Below are 15,201 nucleotides of genomic sequence, written 5' to 3'. Positions count from 1 at the left end.
TAATTGATATTTATTTATTGCAAAAGCCTCAGTATCAAACTAAAGGTCATTGCAAATAACTGTGTGAATATATCTGATAAAGTACCTTAATTTAACGTGTTTCTGGAATCATCAAGTAAATCAGCAGTTGTTTTTAGATTGCTGCAGAAAGCCAGAACACATGTATGACATTCTCACACAGGAAGAACATGCAAACTCCTCACCGAATGGCATTGATGGCCCACAAGTTCAAACCAGGTCCTTTCTTGCAGCATTGTGACTTTACAGCTGCTTCATCACATCGCCTACTGAAATTGTGCACAGGCGCAGGAAGTGTTCAAACATAGTGAACCAAAAAGACTGCGGCCCAAACTTCAGAATCAGTGAATACGTACCCTGCTGGTGTCTGCGGACTCTGCACAATATTAAATTATAAGGCGTTTTCAATGCGTCTCATCCCGTTGACTTCAAGCTGAATATTTTTCTTCGGGTTGCTTCATTGTTATTTTCTGCAATGCCGGATAAATAAAAGGGTCACCCGAAAGACGTGGATTGGGCTTTTAAACCCCTTAATGGTGACAAAGAACTCGGTGGCACACATAATGCACCTAAAACTGTGCCTTTGTGTGTGCATCTGTGTGCGTTTGATGAATGATTCAGCTCACACAAATGGAGCATCGGTGTACCACGAGTCTCCCCGATGCATTGTGGTCATCAAATAGGCAACTCCTCATGCATTCATTAATGCGACTCCGGCTAACAAAGAGAATGGTATTAGTAAATAATGCAGTGACAAATCTAGCTCCCTCAAGTCGGACTGGCACCTCCCAAAAAAAAGAAAGAAAAAGAAAAGAACCCCTCAAATCCAGGGTTTGAGATGTGACTTTGCTCTTTTTATGACTTTAGGCATTGCTGAGAGGTTAAAGCCTCTTTTTGTAACCAAGACTGTGAAATTTGGCTCGGGGAGAAGCTGAAGCTCGACTACATTTCCAGTTTCAAGGAATTGAGGTCACGACGCTGTGTGATCTGCTAAACTCTATTTGTATTCTGACGCATATTTATTTTGGTTCTGATGCCTTTTTTTTTTTTTTTTTATTATAAACCTTTCTTACTCTTGCAGTTCGCATACTGATGACAATTAATACCGTTGAAGTGATACGAACACTTAATTTTTCCTTTTTCAGCTCAGTTCACAGCGCTCAGTTGACATGATGCAAATAAAACGAGGTCCAACTCTGTTTGCTGTTTTAACACATAAACAGCCCAGTTTACAGCCTGAAATCCCCTTATGTCGCTGCTCTGTTCGCGTTCTCAGAGGCGACACACCAACAGTGAGAGAGGGAAGAACTTTATCCGCATCTTGCTGTAACTAAGCCACCCGGGAGTTTATTGGGCTGCTGTGTTGGATGTTAATGAAAATCAGAGAATGCCATATTATCTGTCCCAGCAGTGATAGAGGCAATAATCTGCGCACATTCCAAGTCAGACCACGGAGAATGGATCATAGTAAAACAGCTTAAAGCCCGCTCCGGTTTATTGGTGACAAGAGTTTAAACTGGCTTCTCTTTTTATAGACCCCGGTTTTTACAATACACATTCCTATACACTCTAATGTTCAGTAAGATTACCGGCTTTTATTAAAGCAGAATGGGGCCGAAAAACATACATATTTTTATTTTTCTTGCGGCTGAGCTTAAAATTAAGTTTATATTCCTCAGAAATAATTTCAAGCAAAGAACAGAAAGTACTACAGAAATGTCTTTTTTAGTTGTGACAGTTAAAGTTTGCAGTGAATCAAATATTCATCTCAGTAGCTCTTCCTACAAATGCATGTTCATTATGAAGATGGCATCATTTGAAAGGGACATAACTTTCTAATGATATAATATTTAGTGCAAAGAAGCATCATTACAAAAAGGACAATGTTAAAATGACTTTGTGTAGCTTCTGAGAGTTGTTTTCTTCTAGTTTCTTTCATTAATACTGTATTTATTGTGGTGAAATCGTCCCTTATAGTTATGTTGATTTATGCTAGTATACTATGTATATTACTTGACTTCCATATAGTTTATCAACCCTGGAAATTATGCTTTCTGCAGCTCCATAACGTTTAAACTTCAAGTTTTTGCATTTTAGTAAGTATTGCACAAGATATTGAAAATACTACAATATTAACTATTTACTTCACAAACTGAGGCTCTGTTTACATGACAACATGTCAAGTGAAAACGCATTGCTTATGTGTAGCAGTAAAAGTCGTATTTTCCTCCATCTGTTTTCAAGACTTGTTGTTTGCCAGAGCCGGACTGTAAACACAAAGCTGTTGATATGCTCCGTTTGTCCCTGACAGCCTATTCAAGACTGATTCGTGTTCAACGTAGGATATGCTTCCTGAGATACAGAAACCCTCACATCTGTACTCTGTATTCATTTTGTTCATGTTTCTGTCTCCTTGAAGCTTATACAAGTATTTACCAATTTCTATAATCTCACTGGACAAAACCAGAAACACCATTTGCAGCACTTTTAACAAATAAGAAATTTGTAATGTAATAGCAGCATTTAACATTAATTTATTATTCATACATTCTTTTATTTAACCATAAAGCATCAGTTGCTGGGAAATAATTGTCACAGGAAACTCTAGGAAGCGTATTTAAAAACAAAAGAAAACTTTCAAACTTCCCGAACTCTGTGTTTATTTCTCATGATTGTGGAGCTGCGTGGCCAATTTTCTGTCTGAAATATAAGCACCAAGTGTTGAACTGGAGAACGTGTTTATCACAATCAGGAAGGTGATTAGTTTATCCAGCACGTAGGAAGTGTTCACGTCAAAGTCTGACTCCGGGAGCAAACTGTGCAAGCCTCTTTTATACAGCCTACTTAAAGTGACGGCCAGTAAAATACCCACTCAGCTATGCCAGCTCTTAATGACCGAGGTGTAAATTGGCTTTGCGAGACTAAAAGTTTACAAGCGCATTGAAAAAATGCTCCTCGGTAACTTCAGGGTGGGGGGAAAAAAAAAAAAGTTTACAATCATTAGCTCCATAATAACCACCCTGCTATTCCATACCAAGTGCAATTAATCATCAAGACTCGTGTCCAAAGTCATTTGAAGTGCTTAAAATGTAATTATTCAGTGATAAACATAACATTTCCAGAGACGGTGTGGAGATAAACCAAGGACACGGCAAGGGTTTAGCCGTCCTCCCGCCTCCGGAAAATACTGCTGTCAGATTTGGAGGGCTCATTTGTTTAATGTGATTTCATGAAAGTCACTGTTGCATTGAGAAAAGGCCATACATGACTGAGGGGGGGCGGACAGGACACAGGCATGCAGGGACGTGACGGGGGCAGGACGCCTGTTAATGAAACTCAACCCTAATTGAATCAGATGGAACAAAACCCACCGCTTTGTAATCGTCTCCGTGTCGCCGTCACTTCTCATTTAAATGACTGTAAATGTAGGTCGGCACATCTGCTTCTAGAGGAATCCGGTGTTTAGGCACGTGCCACGGAGAAAACCCCGCCGACTCGCGGACTTGATTTATGGACGGTACCGTTCTGCGAATGAAGCGTGCGGCCTGTCAGCTCTGTCATGTCAACATCCTGGAACAGGTTGGAGAAAGTGAAGCTAATGTAGCTAGCTAAGATGATATAGCTGAGAACATGGGAAGTTGCCACTGGCGGAATTTCGTGTTGTGGAAATTAGAAACCCTGTAAGCCAACACAAAAAAATCAGTAATAATCTTAATGTAATTACAGGTAACTTTTTCAGAGATGGAACGACATATGCTGCACTAGCTAAGCTAAGGCTAGCACACCGAGAAGGTCCTTGTTGCATTTTCTCTGGGTATTCAAGAGTAAAAATCTTTGTTCATGATGGGATGGAGCGGCAGCACGTCCAGGATGTACCGTCTCTTCTGCGAATCCTCTGGTCTCCTGAACAGAATAAGGCCGTATAGACTCCTGCGTCTGCTTCCCAGGGTAGCTAGCCTAATTTGACAGTGCTGTGATGTATTATTCTTAGTCAGAACTCCGTATTTTACAACTTCCCAGTTACTCATAAACCCATCATTAGTTTAAAGACCCCCCGCTGACTGTTTGATGCTACCTCTAATGTTTCAAGACTTAATTTGCCTCCTCTTCCTCTTACTGGAAATGAGCGAGACAGAGGTCAGCGCGTCTCACCGGCGTAACTGCTCCTCGGTGGTCAACGTGCCGCCACCCCGGGAATCTGCCCCATGAGGCCCGGCCCCGTCGGGCGAGGTGTGGCGTGGTTCAACACTGGTTGCTGCTATCTAAGTGGAACAAATTTACCAATTAAGCAAATCCGTTTCCTGTCCTCCCCAGGCGCTGGCTTATCAGCCTCATTTGAGTCTGTCCTGTCCCTGCCTTCTCATCAGCATGTGCATCTCTCTATCGCGTTTCCCTCCAAGGGGAGACTCGAGGACCGCTCGCTGAATGCATATCGCGCTCCAGGATTAGAAGCGTCCTGCAGTGAACACTGGAAACAAGTTAGAGGAGGGCGGCGACTGAGACAGATTCATCAAAGCGAAAGAAATGTGAGGCAGAAAACCCAAATGCAGCACAAACAGATGAATTCACATAAATTCAGCTCCTGTGATTACAGAGAAACTCCAGGGACGATTATTTAGTTACACTGAAGAGGACCACAGCAGTTATTTAATAGTTTAATTAACCACATCTTTACACTTCTGGCGTCTACTTTTGCTGAACCTTCTTCCTCCCTGAGCTCAAGCGCCCTTTGTAACAGTGTTTACACACATCAAACAAATTCACACTTTCCAAATTCAACGGTAGGTGTGCTTTTCCCTTGAACTGACGTTATTTTGCCAGACTTCATTAATTGCGATTCAAAAGCGGTGTGTCATAATTAAAGCAGGTTTTCTTCTGGGACTGCAGCTGTGGAAGCTGCTCGTCCTTGTCTGTCAACGCACACAAACACTCAGTGTTTTTTTTTTTTTTTTTCCCTGATGAGCGCAAACAAACAAGAGAGGGAGTCACTTTCTGAGGGACAAGACGTCCTCAACAATTCATTGCTATTGGAGAAAAAACAGTGAGTGAATGATCCTTGCTGAAGGGCAAATTGATGCAGCAGCGATTGTGCGTCAACATCCAAACGCAACTCGCTGGTTATCGATACAAACTCACGAGAATAGATTTTAAAGTTGTCTTATTAAGTGCAGTGCGCAGACATAAAACGTACATAACCGGTGTATGTGCTCCTGTGCTGTGGCTTCATGAACAAATTTGTGATGGAATTAATTCAATGTGTAAAAAATCAGCTTTACGGCTTCTTCCAAATGCCTTGTTGAAAAATGACAGAGCAGAGGTTAATTCCGCTTTGGTTTTATGTCGCTGACATTTATCTGAAATGTAACTCATTAGAGAAAGAATAAGAAGCAGCTGTGGCTTTTAATTGCTGCGTTGCTGGTTTGATCTTGTCTCTCTCTGTCCATATATCAAAAACACTGCTGTGCAGATTAGCGGTCAAACACCTCCATCATGTGTGAATCTGGTTAACAGTGTGAAGTACTTCGCTATGGCTCTGAAAAAGACTCAGTACAAATTAAGTTTGTTGACCAGTTAAGGTGAAACTGAGCCACATAATTTATGCATTAGGGTTTGGGCAGACAGCTTCTATTTTATCATTCCTTTTCCCTAAACTTAATAGTAAAGAAGAAGTCATAAACATTGGAGTAACGTTGGATTGTACCTGTTGTATTGCGTTTAAGTATCAGCACAGATGCAGCTGTTTCAGTAAACCCCAAATAAAGATGTTAATCAGCTTGTGAGTGAATTTATCTCTGATCAGCAAAGGAGAAACTCACAGTTCAGGCTTCTACTGTACAACAATAATCCAGCGGGTGCGAACTGAGTGTCAAAATGTAAATTTTAGCTTAACATCAAGCGTCGTATCTGATTTATGTCACTTGTAAAAATGCAAACTATTATGTTTTTAGATGCTGTGGAGCGATTTGCGAGGTTACACTGTGAAAACACCAGAGAAGAATGGTTTGATTATTCTTTCGCCCCCACAGCCAAGGTCACAAGAGCGATTTGCACATCAGGACCATTACAGGCCTCCACCAGAGCTTCCTTTGACTTTGCCACATCCAGGCACGGTTCCCCATCTTTTTGGTCGTACCGCCTGAACTAATTATCCTCCTTCCCCGCGGGGCAGGTTAGAAGTGCGCCCGGGGCGTCACGAGGTGGCACAGCGCCCCACCTCAGCCGCTCCACGCCGGCCTTCCCTTTCTTTGCAGTTTCCTGCTTGTTTCACCCTTTAAAATGCAAATGCAGGTACCTTTTCCTTTCTTTATCGGAAGAGCTGTTGAAACAGGAATATTGAAAAGGGTTTTGTGGGGGTTATCTTAATTTGTTGGCATCACAGCAACCATAATCAAAGTCATGTTGAGGAAGAAACCTCTGATTCTTGGTTCAAACTGCGTGTAAGTTTGAGAGGAAAATGTAGGTTATGTTTGAACTTGACAGCAGTCGATGTGCGCTGACCTACTTTCAGAGCTGCGCCGTTCCGTATCGATAATACCGCTAAAATTCAATGAGCAATATGTAATATGCTACATTAGCTGACGGTACGACAGCTTAGCGTCTACCTCCTTTACTGGTGTGACTTTACATGACCGTAGCAGCCGTCAGGCTTTTCCCTCCATTGAAAGATTTTTATTTATTTTTTTTCTTTTCACAAACTATAAGAACAAAGTCTTTCTTTCTGTGAGGGTTTCATTTGGGACGATCAGCTCACTGAGCAGCAGCAGCTCTTGTATCATCTGAGAGGCATTCAAGGACGATATAAAGTGTTGGTCATGTGTCATTTGGAGAATTTTTTCAGAGAGATGTTCAAGGACATTTCTGAGTGTCGGTCATCTCACAACATTCACGGCCCCGCGGACTGTGATTGCAACTGTGTATGAGAAGAATAGACTCACTACCTGGAAAGGCTGTAGCTGGAATACAGAAGACATTAGAAAGTCAATGTTTAGAGAGAAGCCAGAAAAAAAATACAGTTTAAAAAGTCTTGTTTGAAAAAGTAATGCAAGTTCCTTCGTTGTTATTCATGAAACTGAATTGGAAGATTTTCTAAAACCTTTTTTTGATGACAGAATATGCTTGAATCTCAAAATAACTCAGAAAAATACATATGTAGTATGTATAAACATCACCTTCATCTGCATAGGATTGTTTTTTCCTATATTTCCTTGTGTTTCTACGCTCTGATTCTACAAAAGTTGTATTTTATTGTGGAGAGAAAATCCTCAAACAACAAATTTGCTTTGAAAAGCAGCACGGGCGTTGATGATAATCCTCATTTTGTTAACCCTGTGACTTTAGCTTGATACAAATAAGTGCTCCGATAAAACCCTGTGTTCAACCTTGGCTGTTTTAAGAAGAGTGTGCTGCAAGACGAAGCCAAAAAAACAAATCCTTGAATGTTCAAACAGTGGCAGAGTGGCTCCACAATGTGTGCCAGCCCCTCTCAAGTCTGTTGACTTAATATTATTCAAATGGCACACTTACTTTTGCCAGATGAGTGAAGTAATATTAACAGTTTGAGACTTCGTCACTCCTTGGAGGCCTGTGTGAAAGAAGTACTTACGAGAGAGAAGTGCACTTATATTTACTCCCATTTATATGGATTGATTGTAATGACATGCCAGGTCAAATGTAAGCAATTCTTTGTTTTTTAATACTATACATTAATCAACTAAGAGACCTTTCTTTTAACACTAAGGTTTTTGAAGGAGTAAGAAGGCTGCAGGAAGCTGGTGGTTGGTTACTTTTCCAGCTAGGTAATGAGAGCTTTGACTCCAAATTGCAGCTCCTTGAGGATTTTGTTCCCCGTTTTGTACGAGCATTAACCCTGTCGGCCAAGTGTTACTTCTTGGAAAAAATACAACAGAGATTGCTCTGAATTGCCACATTGGGCAAAACTGGTCAAGAGAACCTGAAGAGCCACTTTAGAGAAATTACAAGCTGTGAGAAATCCTCAACCTGAATATATGAACACATTTATAATGCACCACTACGCTGTAAGACTGAACTGCACTTTCTAATAATTTTATTGATTTGAGTTTATGGTAAAATATGGCTTAAATGAAATGTTGCTAAAGATTCTTTTTCATTTCTATTTTCATTTCACTTTTATTGTCATTCCTAATTAGTTGAATCTGCAAATGGTGCACATAAATGTCTTAGAAGCTTTTTGATTTTTAATTTCATTCAATCAATATATTATACTGTGCCTTACTTAATAATGACTCTGCAGATTAAACAGATGTGATGTCTGCAACGTAGGGCTTTCAAAAGATAATTTTTTTTTTTATCACGATTAATCACATTATTTCCATAGTTAATCACGCTTTGAATTGCATTTTTCAAATTCCATTTCAGCCCATAACGTAAAGCATTCCTCAGTCCAAACAGTCACTTATAAAGTTGAATTTGAAGCAATTTTTGAAGTTTCACCGAGAAAGAATTTCTTTTTTGACCTTGCTGAATTTCCTTTCAAAATAAAATGCCATGTAGACCAACTGAAAAGAATAAATCTTTAGTCATTCCTACATTAATTATTCACTATTAATGCGAATAACTCTGACAACCCTTCGGTAAAGTATTTCAAGAACTTGAATTTCATCCCTTAGTGGGCGGGACTTTGAGAACTTTCAGGAATTCTGAGTTTTCAGGACAGCCTGGAACATACTATGAGCTCCACTAACATTGCAGAGAGAATAATCAGTTCTTCCAATTCAACTTTTCAGCCTTTGGAACTTATTTATTCTTAGAAAAATAAGATTCAACACTCCCAAGTGTGATATCTTCCTCACAGCCTCTGAAGCATTTTAAGAGAGAACAGGACAAAGCCACAGGAGGGGATTACCTACAATCTCGTTTCTTCTTGTAAAAGAATATACTATTGTGAAGCATTCAGTGTTCAATTTCAGGTGTTTGGAGCTTCTTTGAGGTGACAATTCCTACATCTCATGGAAAATGTATGTACATACGCACATTTCTCTGTTTTTGTTTAATATTACATTACACTGGCAGAATCGACAGCTCTTGCACACTCATCCGCGTCATTATTTCACCGGTTTGTGACAGAAATTAGATTTGTCATTGAAAAACTGCTTCATGTCGCACAGTGTCGCCCATCGATGTTTAGCTTCAGGCAAGGGGTTCAGCGTTACTCTGTATTTCCTGAGGTGACATATTGCCTACTAAATGTTGAAATATATTTAATTTACACTTCATAATGGTTAAATCTTGGTGCTTGTCAAGTTCTATTTCGGCACCTCCACAAGCGTGGGTCCCATCTGAATACCAGAACAAAGGGCCACAGGTTAAGTTTCAATTCAGTGATTTCTCCACTTTATATTCCTCCTGATGGAGGTATAAAATGGCAGGAAAACACTTTTTCAGTTTAGTTTCTCTCTGAAATAATTGGAAGTGTATTTCCAAGTAATTTTTATATCTTATCATAGTAAATAGCTGATCTCTTGGAATATATGAATAAATTGAGCTTGTTTAATTACACACCCTGAACGTTTTTCACTGCATCTGATAGTTATTGATGCAATCATAGTGACTTATTCTCACATCATAGCAAAAACATCCAGGTGGAGGCAGTGAGCAATGTGTTTAAAATGTTTATATAAGAGTAGTAATGCAACACTTGGCTGATGCAGAATCTATCCAGATATAATTAATAGTAATAATGAATAGCCTGATCTCACATGACAGGGACTGCTGATTCATTGTCATCACAGCTTGTCGAGGCTGTGGATGTCTGTCGCTCTGCAGATGCTTAAAAGGGAATTCCCTTCAAAATAAGAGCTGCCAGAATGTAAAAACTTAACTCAATTGCTTGAGTAAAAGCTGAAAGTACGATAATGTCTGTTTCTCCTGGTGACAGATGGATGTGGTCAGACCGACACTCCAACACACACATGTACTCTGTCACTTGACACTAATTTAACTTCCAAAATTATCGTATAAAAAAACTGAAAAAAAGTGCTCAATCCAAATGGCAGAAAAAAAATGATCAACTAAATTGACTTCGTATGATACGCTATGTATTTAGTTTAACATTTCGCTCCATTTTCAAACGACTTATTCTTAAAACAGGAGTCGCAGTTTGATTTTCATGTTTTGTGCAGTATGGAGCTGCTTTGGTAACCGAATTTTCCCATGAGCAATGAATAAAGTCATATCTTGTCTTACAAATATTCTACATGCCATCGTTGCCAAATACTTCAGAAAACCTTAATGATGTGGCTTCTGTAAAAATCAACCCAGCTCATTTCAGTGATTGTTTCATCAATAAAAGTACCGATGTCATTCAAAAGTATGATCGACAATAAAAGAATGACTTTCTGATGTGATTAAACTATAATTTCACACTCAGTTCTCAGAACGTGAAAACACTTTGCTTGATTAGATATTGAAGGTGAGAAATAAGAAAAGGCAAAATTATCAGTGGAAAAACAGATTATAAAAAAAAAAAGACGACTGCTTCTTGCCACTGTGGCTTTTTCTCACTTCCTGAAAGCCGTGGTGCCAGTAGCTGAAATTTAAAAGAAATGGAAAAAAAAATAATTAAAAAAAAGAGGTTAAATTAAAGCCAAACGATGAAAGACTTCTGGGGTCATCAAAGGAACAAAAAAAGCTTGTGACAACGTGACTCCTGATTTATTGATTTTTCTGCTCAATTTTTTTCATCCAGGGCGCCGTGAAAGAGCAAAGCAATCTCTGCGTTTGCTGGTTCTTGTTTCGTTCCCTTGTCAAATGGACACACACACACACACACACACACACACACACACACACACACGCAGTTCCCAGTGGGGCGGAGTTTTTAATCCTCAAATACACCACCATAAATCAAACCCCCCGACTCCCGCTGCCCCGGCTCGTCTCTCTCAATGAAAAGCTCAAGCTAGTGGCACATTAATAGCAATTTACGGGGCCAGCCATGCGAGAAGAGGAGCATCAACAGAGTGTCCTTTATTTTGTAATTCCTTATTACTTTGACTCACTACACGGCCGCTGAATTGGTAACGGTGGAGGATGTGACCCACCTCCTGCATCGCTCCCTCTGAGCGTCTGTCAGCCATGTTATACTTTTTCCCCCCACAACCCCCCTAATCTTGCAATCAGAATGTGGCCTGACTGCTCTTTCAATTATTATGTCCGCGCCGATTTTATGAGCGAGGACAGCCTGAATAACAAACAGAGGCGCAAATTACAATCTGGGATCAAAATGTCTCTCAAACACAGTGTTTGACAACTTACGGTCCAGCAGCCTTTTAGCGGGGCGTCGGAGGTCACGGCGGGGGGAGTCTGGGGCTTTCCCTCGACTGACGCTGTCAAGATTAGATATGCTCGTGCCAAATAAAACCTTTACAGGACAGATTTTATACAGTCTCGAGCAGATAAACCTGTCCACTGCCTTAAGAGACTGGACTTTCAGCATTCTTCATCCATTTCCTTGTTAAAACCACCGATCGATCAGTACTGATTTTGTTCATTCAAATCCACTTTTTTTCCAGTTACCGGTTTGTCATTAATTTACCGTCTGTCCTATTTTGGAGTGCATTAACGCCCACGTTCACGAGCGACCTCATTTATCAGCGCGCTCTGCCCGTATTCAGGTGGAATGGCTGAAGAACGAGGAGCCTCTGAGCGCCGCCGAGGAGAGCTCGGTCGCCACGAGAGGCGACCACAACCTCATCATCGCAGAGGCTCGGCTGTCCGACTCTGGAAACTACACCTGCGCCGCCAGCAACATCGTGGCCAGGAGACGCAGCGCCACCGCCACCGTCATCGTGTACGGTAAGATATCGGAGATCCGGCCATCGATTTTCTGAAGCAGGAGAAAAACACGACTGAATGTGGACAAAAGGTTAGATACACCTAGAAAAACACAATTTTGGTAGTTTTTTTCATTGCAGTTTGCAAGTTTAAAACTTAACTTAGTGTACCATAAACACTAAAATGCAAAGAAATTCCACCCGATATGTTTAAATTTGAATTTTTCAAAAACTGACCCTTTCCCATCTATTTGTTGGAGCAAATTTTCTCCTTGCTGTTTTTAACTGAACCTTTTTTTTTTAGAAGAGTATTCAGGATATTTTCGAAGAATACGAGGTCAGTTTAAAGAGTCTCGGTGGAGTTTAATGACCACACAGTACAGAATGTCTAGGTCCAGTGTGTTTTGACAGTTCTTGGTGTTCAGTGTCGAGGTTTTTGGACTCTGGGTCTTGTTTGGAAAAAAAAAAAAAAGTCTGATTTTAGGAGTCTCTAGACCAGGTCTGAAAAAAATCCAGGTGGAGTTTAAAGACTGTACATAAAGTTTAAAGTGTGAGTGTGTTTTAATTGGACTGATTCTGTCTGTTTCAGAGAGTTTCCTTCTGTTTCAGGAAGTTTATCTGTTGCTTTTCTCTTAATGAGGATGTTGGTGCGAATCTGAACTACAGAAGTGACGAATCACAAACATACTAAAGAAATAATCAGATTAAAATACTAGTCAGATCTGACTAAAACTTTAAATTACAAGTGTTTTTAAATTTCCCATGTTAGTGAGAATAAGCCCTGTGATTCACAGGGAGAACATGGAGTCTCCGCGTCTGAAATTAAACTGTCATCTCCGTGCTGTGCATTGTGAATTCTCGCCATCACACTGCAGTGATCCCCGACATCAAATATCAGATTTTTCAAAAAGAAACTATATCAAAGTTTGGATCCTGCCCAAAAAAATCTTAGCGGTATCCCTGATCAAAGCGATGTCAGGGAGCTTTCTTGCCTCGCATCAAAAATATCAATTTTCACTACAGTGGTATGGTGTCAAATTGGCACCTCGAGCAAAGTCCCTGAAATCATTAATATAAAAAGCACTGCCAGCCACAGTGTGTGGCCGTTTCTCACACTCCACTTTAATGAGCAGGTAATGGGCTAATGATCCCTTGTGTTAAAACAAGAAGACACAGACACAATATTTACAAGAACTCAATTATTAATGATGGAGGGGCCGTGACGTGAGCTGTCACAACTCCCGGGCTTTCATCTTCCAGCGCTGAGCGCCTTGTGGAAAAGCACTCTGTGTTGCTGCAGGCCAGGAGAGAGCAGCTGCTCTCTGTGTTTTTATAGCCTTTTAGAGAGCCAGATCACAATGTCACACCCGCACCGCCTCCTTTCACCTTAAAGAAAAAGCCTTCTTAATTGGAGTGTTTCAGTTCTCATCTAACTGACCCCTCATCCTGTTACTTTCTCCTTTTTTTTCTAAACTTTCTCTGTTTTTTTTTCTTTATTCAGCCACTGTAGGGCTATATCAGATTCTCCCTGACAGCCTTCTGCTGAAGCCCATCAATCATTCATTTCCATAATGCTAATGAAGTCGCTGACAGGCCGACTATTCCCGATAGCCCGAGACAGATGTACAGTAATGGAGTTGTAGTATTTCATCCTCTCCCGTGACAGCACACCAGCCGATTAGTCAATCACGCTGCGTTATTTCAGGAAACAAATCAGCGGATGTGTAAGCAGACGGAAGGGAAGACACTGATCTTATTTTTGTTTTTTCTCTCTCTCGCTGCTGAATAATAGTGATTCCAGTGTGTGAAAACCCTTCGCTTCTTCTTCTCTCTTCAGTAAACGGAGGCTGGTCGTCCTGGACGGACTGGTCGCCCTGCAACGTGCGCTGCGGCCGCGGCATCCAGAAGCGCTCGCGCACCTGCACCAACCCGGCTCCCCTGAACGGAGGAGCCTTCTGCGAGGGCATGTCGGTGCAGAAGAGCACCTGCAACACCGTGTGTCCAGGTGACAGCAGCACCGTGTGCTTCCATATCAGCGTTTTTTTTAAAACATCACACACTGCCGGTTGCACTTCTGCACTATAGATTGATATACAAATACAGTAGCACATCACTAAACAGCCATGTAACTATAAACAATATGTAAACTTTCATGAATTTGTTCCCACATGGCTGATTTTTATTATGTGCTTCATTAGATGTTTTTCTCTTTTTTTCATAATTGGAGCTGTTGTTTTAAAAGCACAGTAAAATATTCAAAGTGAGCCATCACTTTTGAACCTTAGACACTGTTAATTGGACTGAAAAGGCTCACGGGAAAATGTGGGTCTTTTAGCTGTAGCTGGCTGGAAAATAGTTGCAGCACACAAACCACCATGTAACCACAAACTGCTGCCTCTGCACTTCAGTCTTTGTACTGAACTGAGATATGACGACTTGTTTATTTATTTCAGTTCTCACCGTCGGACGCGGGGCGGTGTGTGCCGTTTCTTTCAGCTGGATGCTGTAACCACAGTCTGGCTGGCCCGACTTCACAATTAACAGACAGATAGGGAGATATTGATGTTTTTATTTAGCTCTCAGCAGGAAGGCAAATGTGTTTATTTCCAAAAAAAAATAGTGAAGTATTCTTGTTCCAAAAAAAAAAAAAATAATAATAATAATAAAAAAAGGCTGCTGTTTGGCAGCCCACTGCAGGAATTTTGAATGTCAGCATGTCCTTGAATGCATCAGCGTGAGGAGGTTCGCTTATGCTCAGAAAAGCCTTACTGCGCAATAATAATGTAAATGCGGCTGAAAGTAAAGGCAAGAAAATTGTATTTGTGATTTATCATTCGGCTGAGTTTCAAAGTTGATTTTATTAACTGGAATTAAACTGAGGAAAGTGTTGACTTTGAAGGCGTGGGGCCGGTCTTAAAAGCCTGGCATGAGCTTTCAGGCGGTTAGGAGCTTTTAGGCTCCTTTCAGCCGATCGTATTTGTCTGCGGATGCGGCGCACAGACGTAGTGCGAGTCGCGTCTGGAGTCCAATGCGGCGGACCATAAAAAAATGTCAGGAAAGTGTCCAGGAAATAAAGAAACGGGGATAAAAAAGAGGACCTGAGAGGGAGTTTTAAATGGGGAAAGAATCGGTTGTGAGAGGAAGGGAAGAGTTGCTGTTCTCGTTATGGAAACTGCGGTGTAATCTGCTCCTCTCAAGCCGAAAATTTATGATTTCAACCACTGCACAGCATAAAGGAAAACACTCATCAGGGAATACAGTGAACTCCTCCAAACATTATCTGCTGCAAGCCAACCGTCTCCCATTCAGGGCTTCTTTATTCTTTCTCCAACATAAACGGGCGGGATTTTGTTTAGATGAGCAGGAAGAA

The 15,201-nt window shown here is 40.9% G+C and overlaps 1 protein-coding gene across 1 annotated transcript in view; it reads left to right on the top strand.

Annotated features, from left to right (window-relative positions):
• The window catches only part of LOC115383463 (netrin receptor UNC5D-like), a gene marked incomplete at its 5' end in the record, with an annotated part of 179,839 nt that overhangs the window by 126,390 nt on the left and 38,248 nt on the right, over positions 1 to 15,201 (top strand). The window contains 2 exons of the mRNA XM_030085654.1: positions 11,673 to 11,853; positions 13,669 to 13,836. Coding sequence (XP_029941514.1) covers positions 11,673 to 11,853; positions 13,669 to 13,836 — 349 coding nt within the window. The remainder of the gene's footprint in view (positions 1 to 11,672; positions 11,854 to 13,668; positions 13,837 to 15,201) is intronic.

The sequence above is a fragment of the Salarias fasciatus genome, assembly GCF_902148845.1.
Source record: "Salarias fasciatus chromosome 7 unlocalized genomic scaffold, fSalaFa1.1 super_scaffold_4, whole genome shotgun sequence".
Classification (NCBI taxonomy): Eukaryota; Metazoa; Chordata; class Actinopteri; order Blenniiformes; family Blenniidae; genus Salarias; species Salarias fasciatus.
The sequence above is the reverse complement of the archived record's forward strand: the minus strand, read 5'-3'. Positions and strand labels throughout refer to the sequence as shown.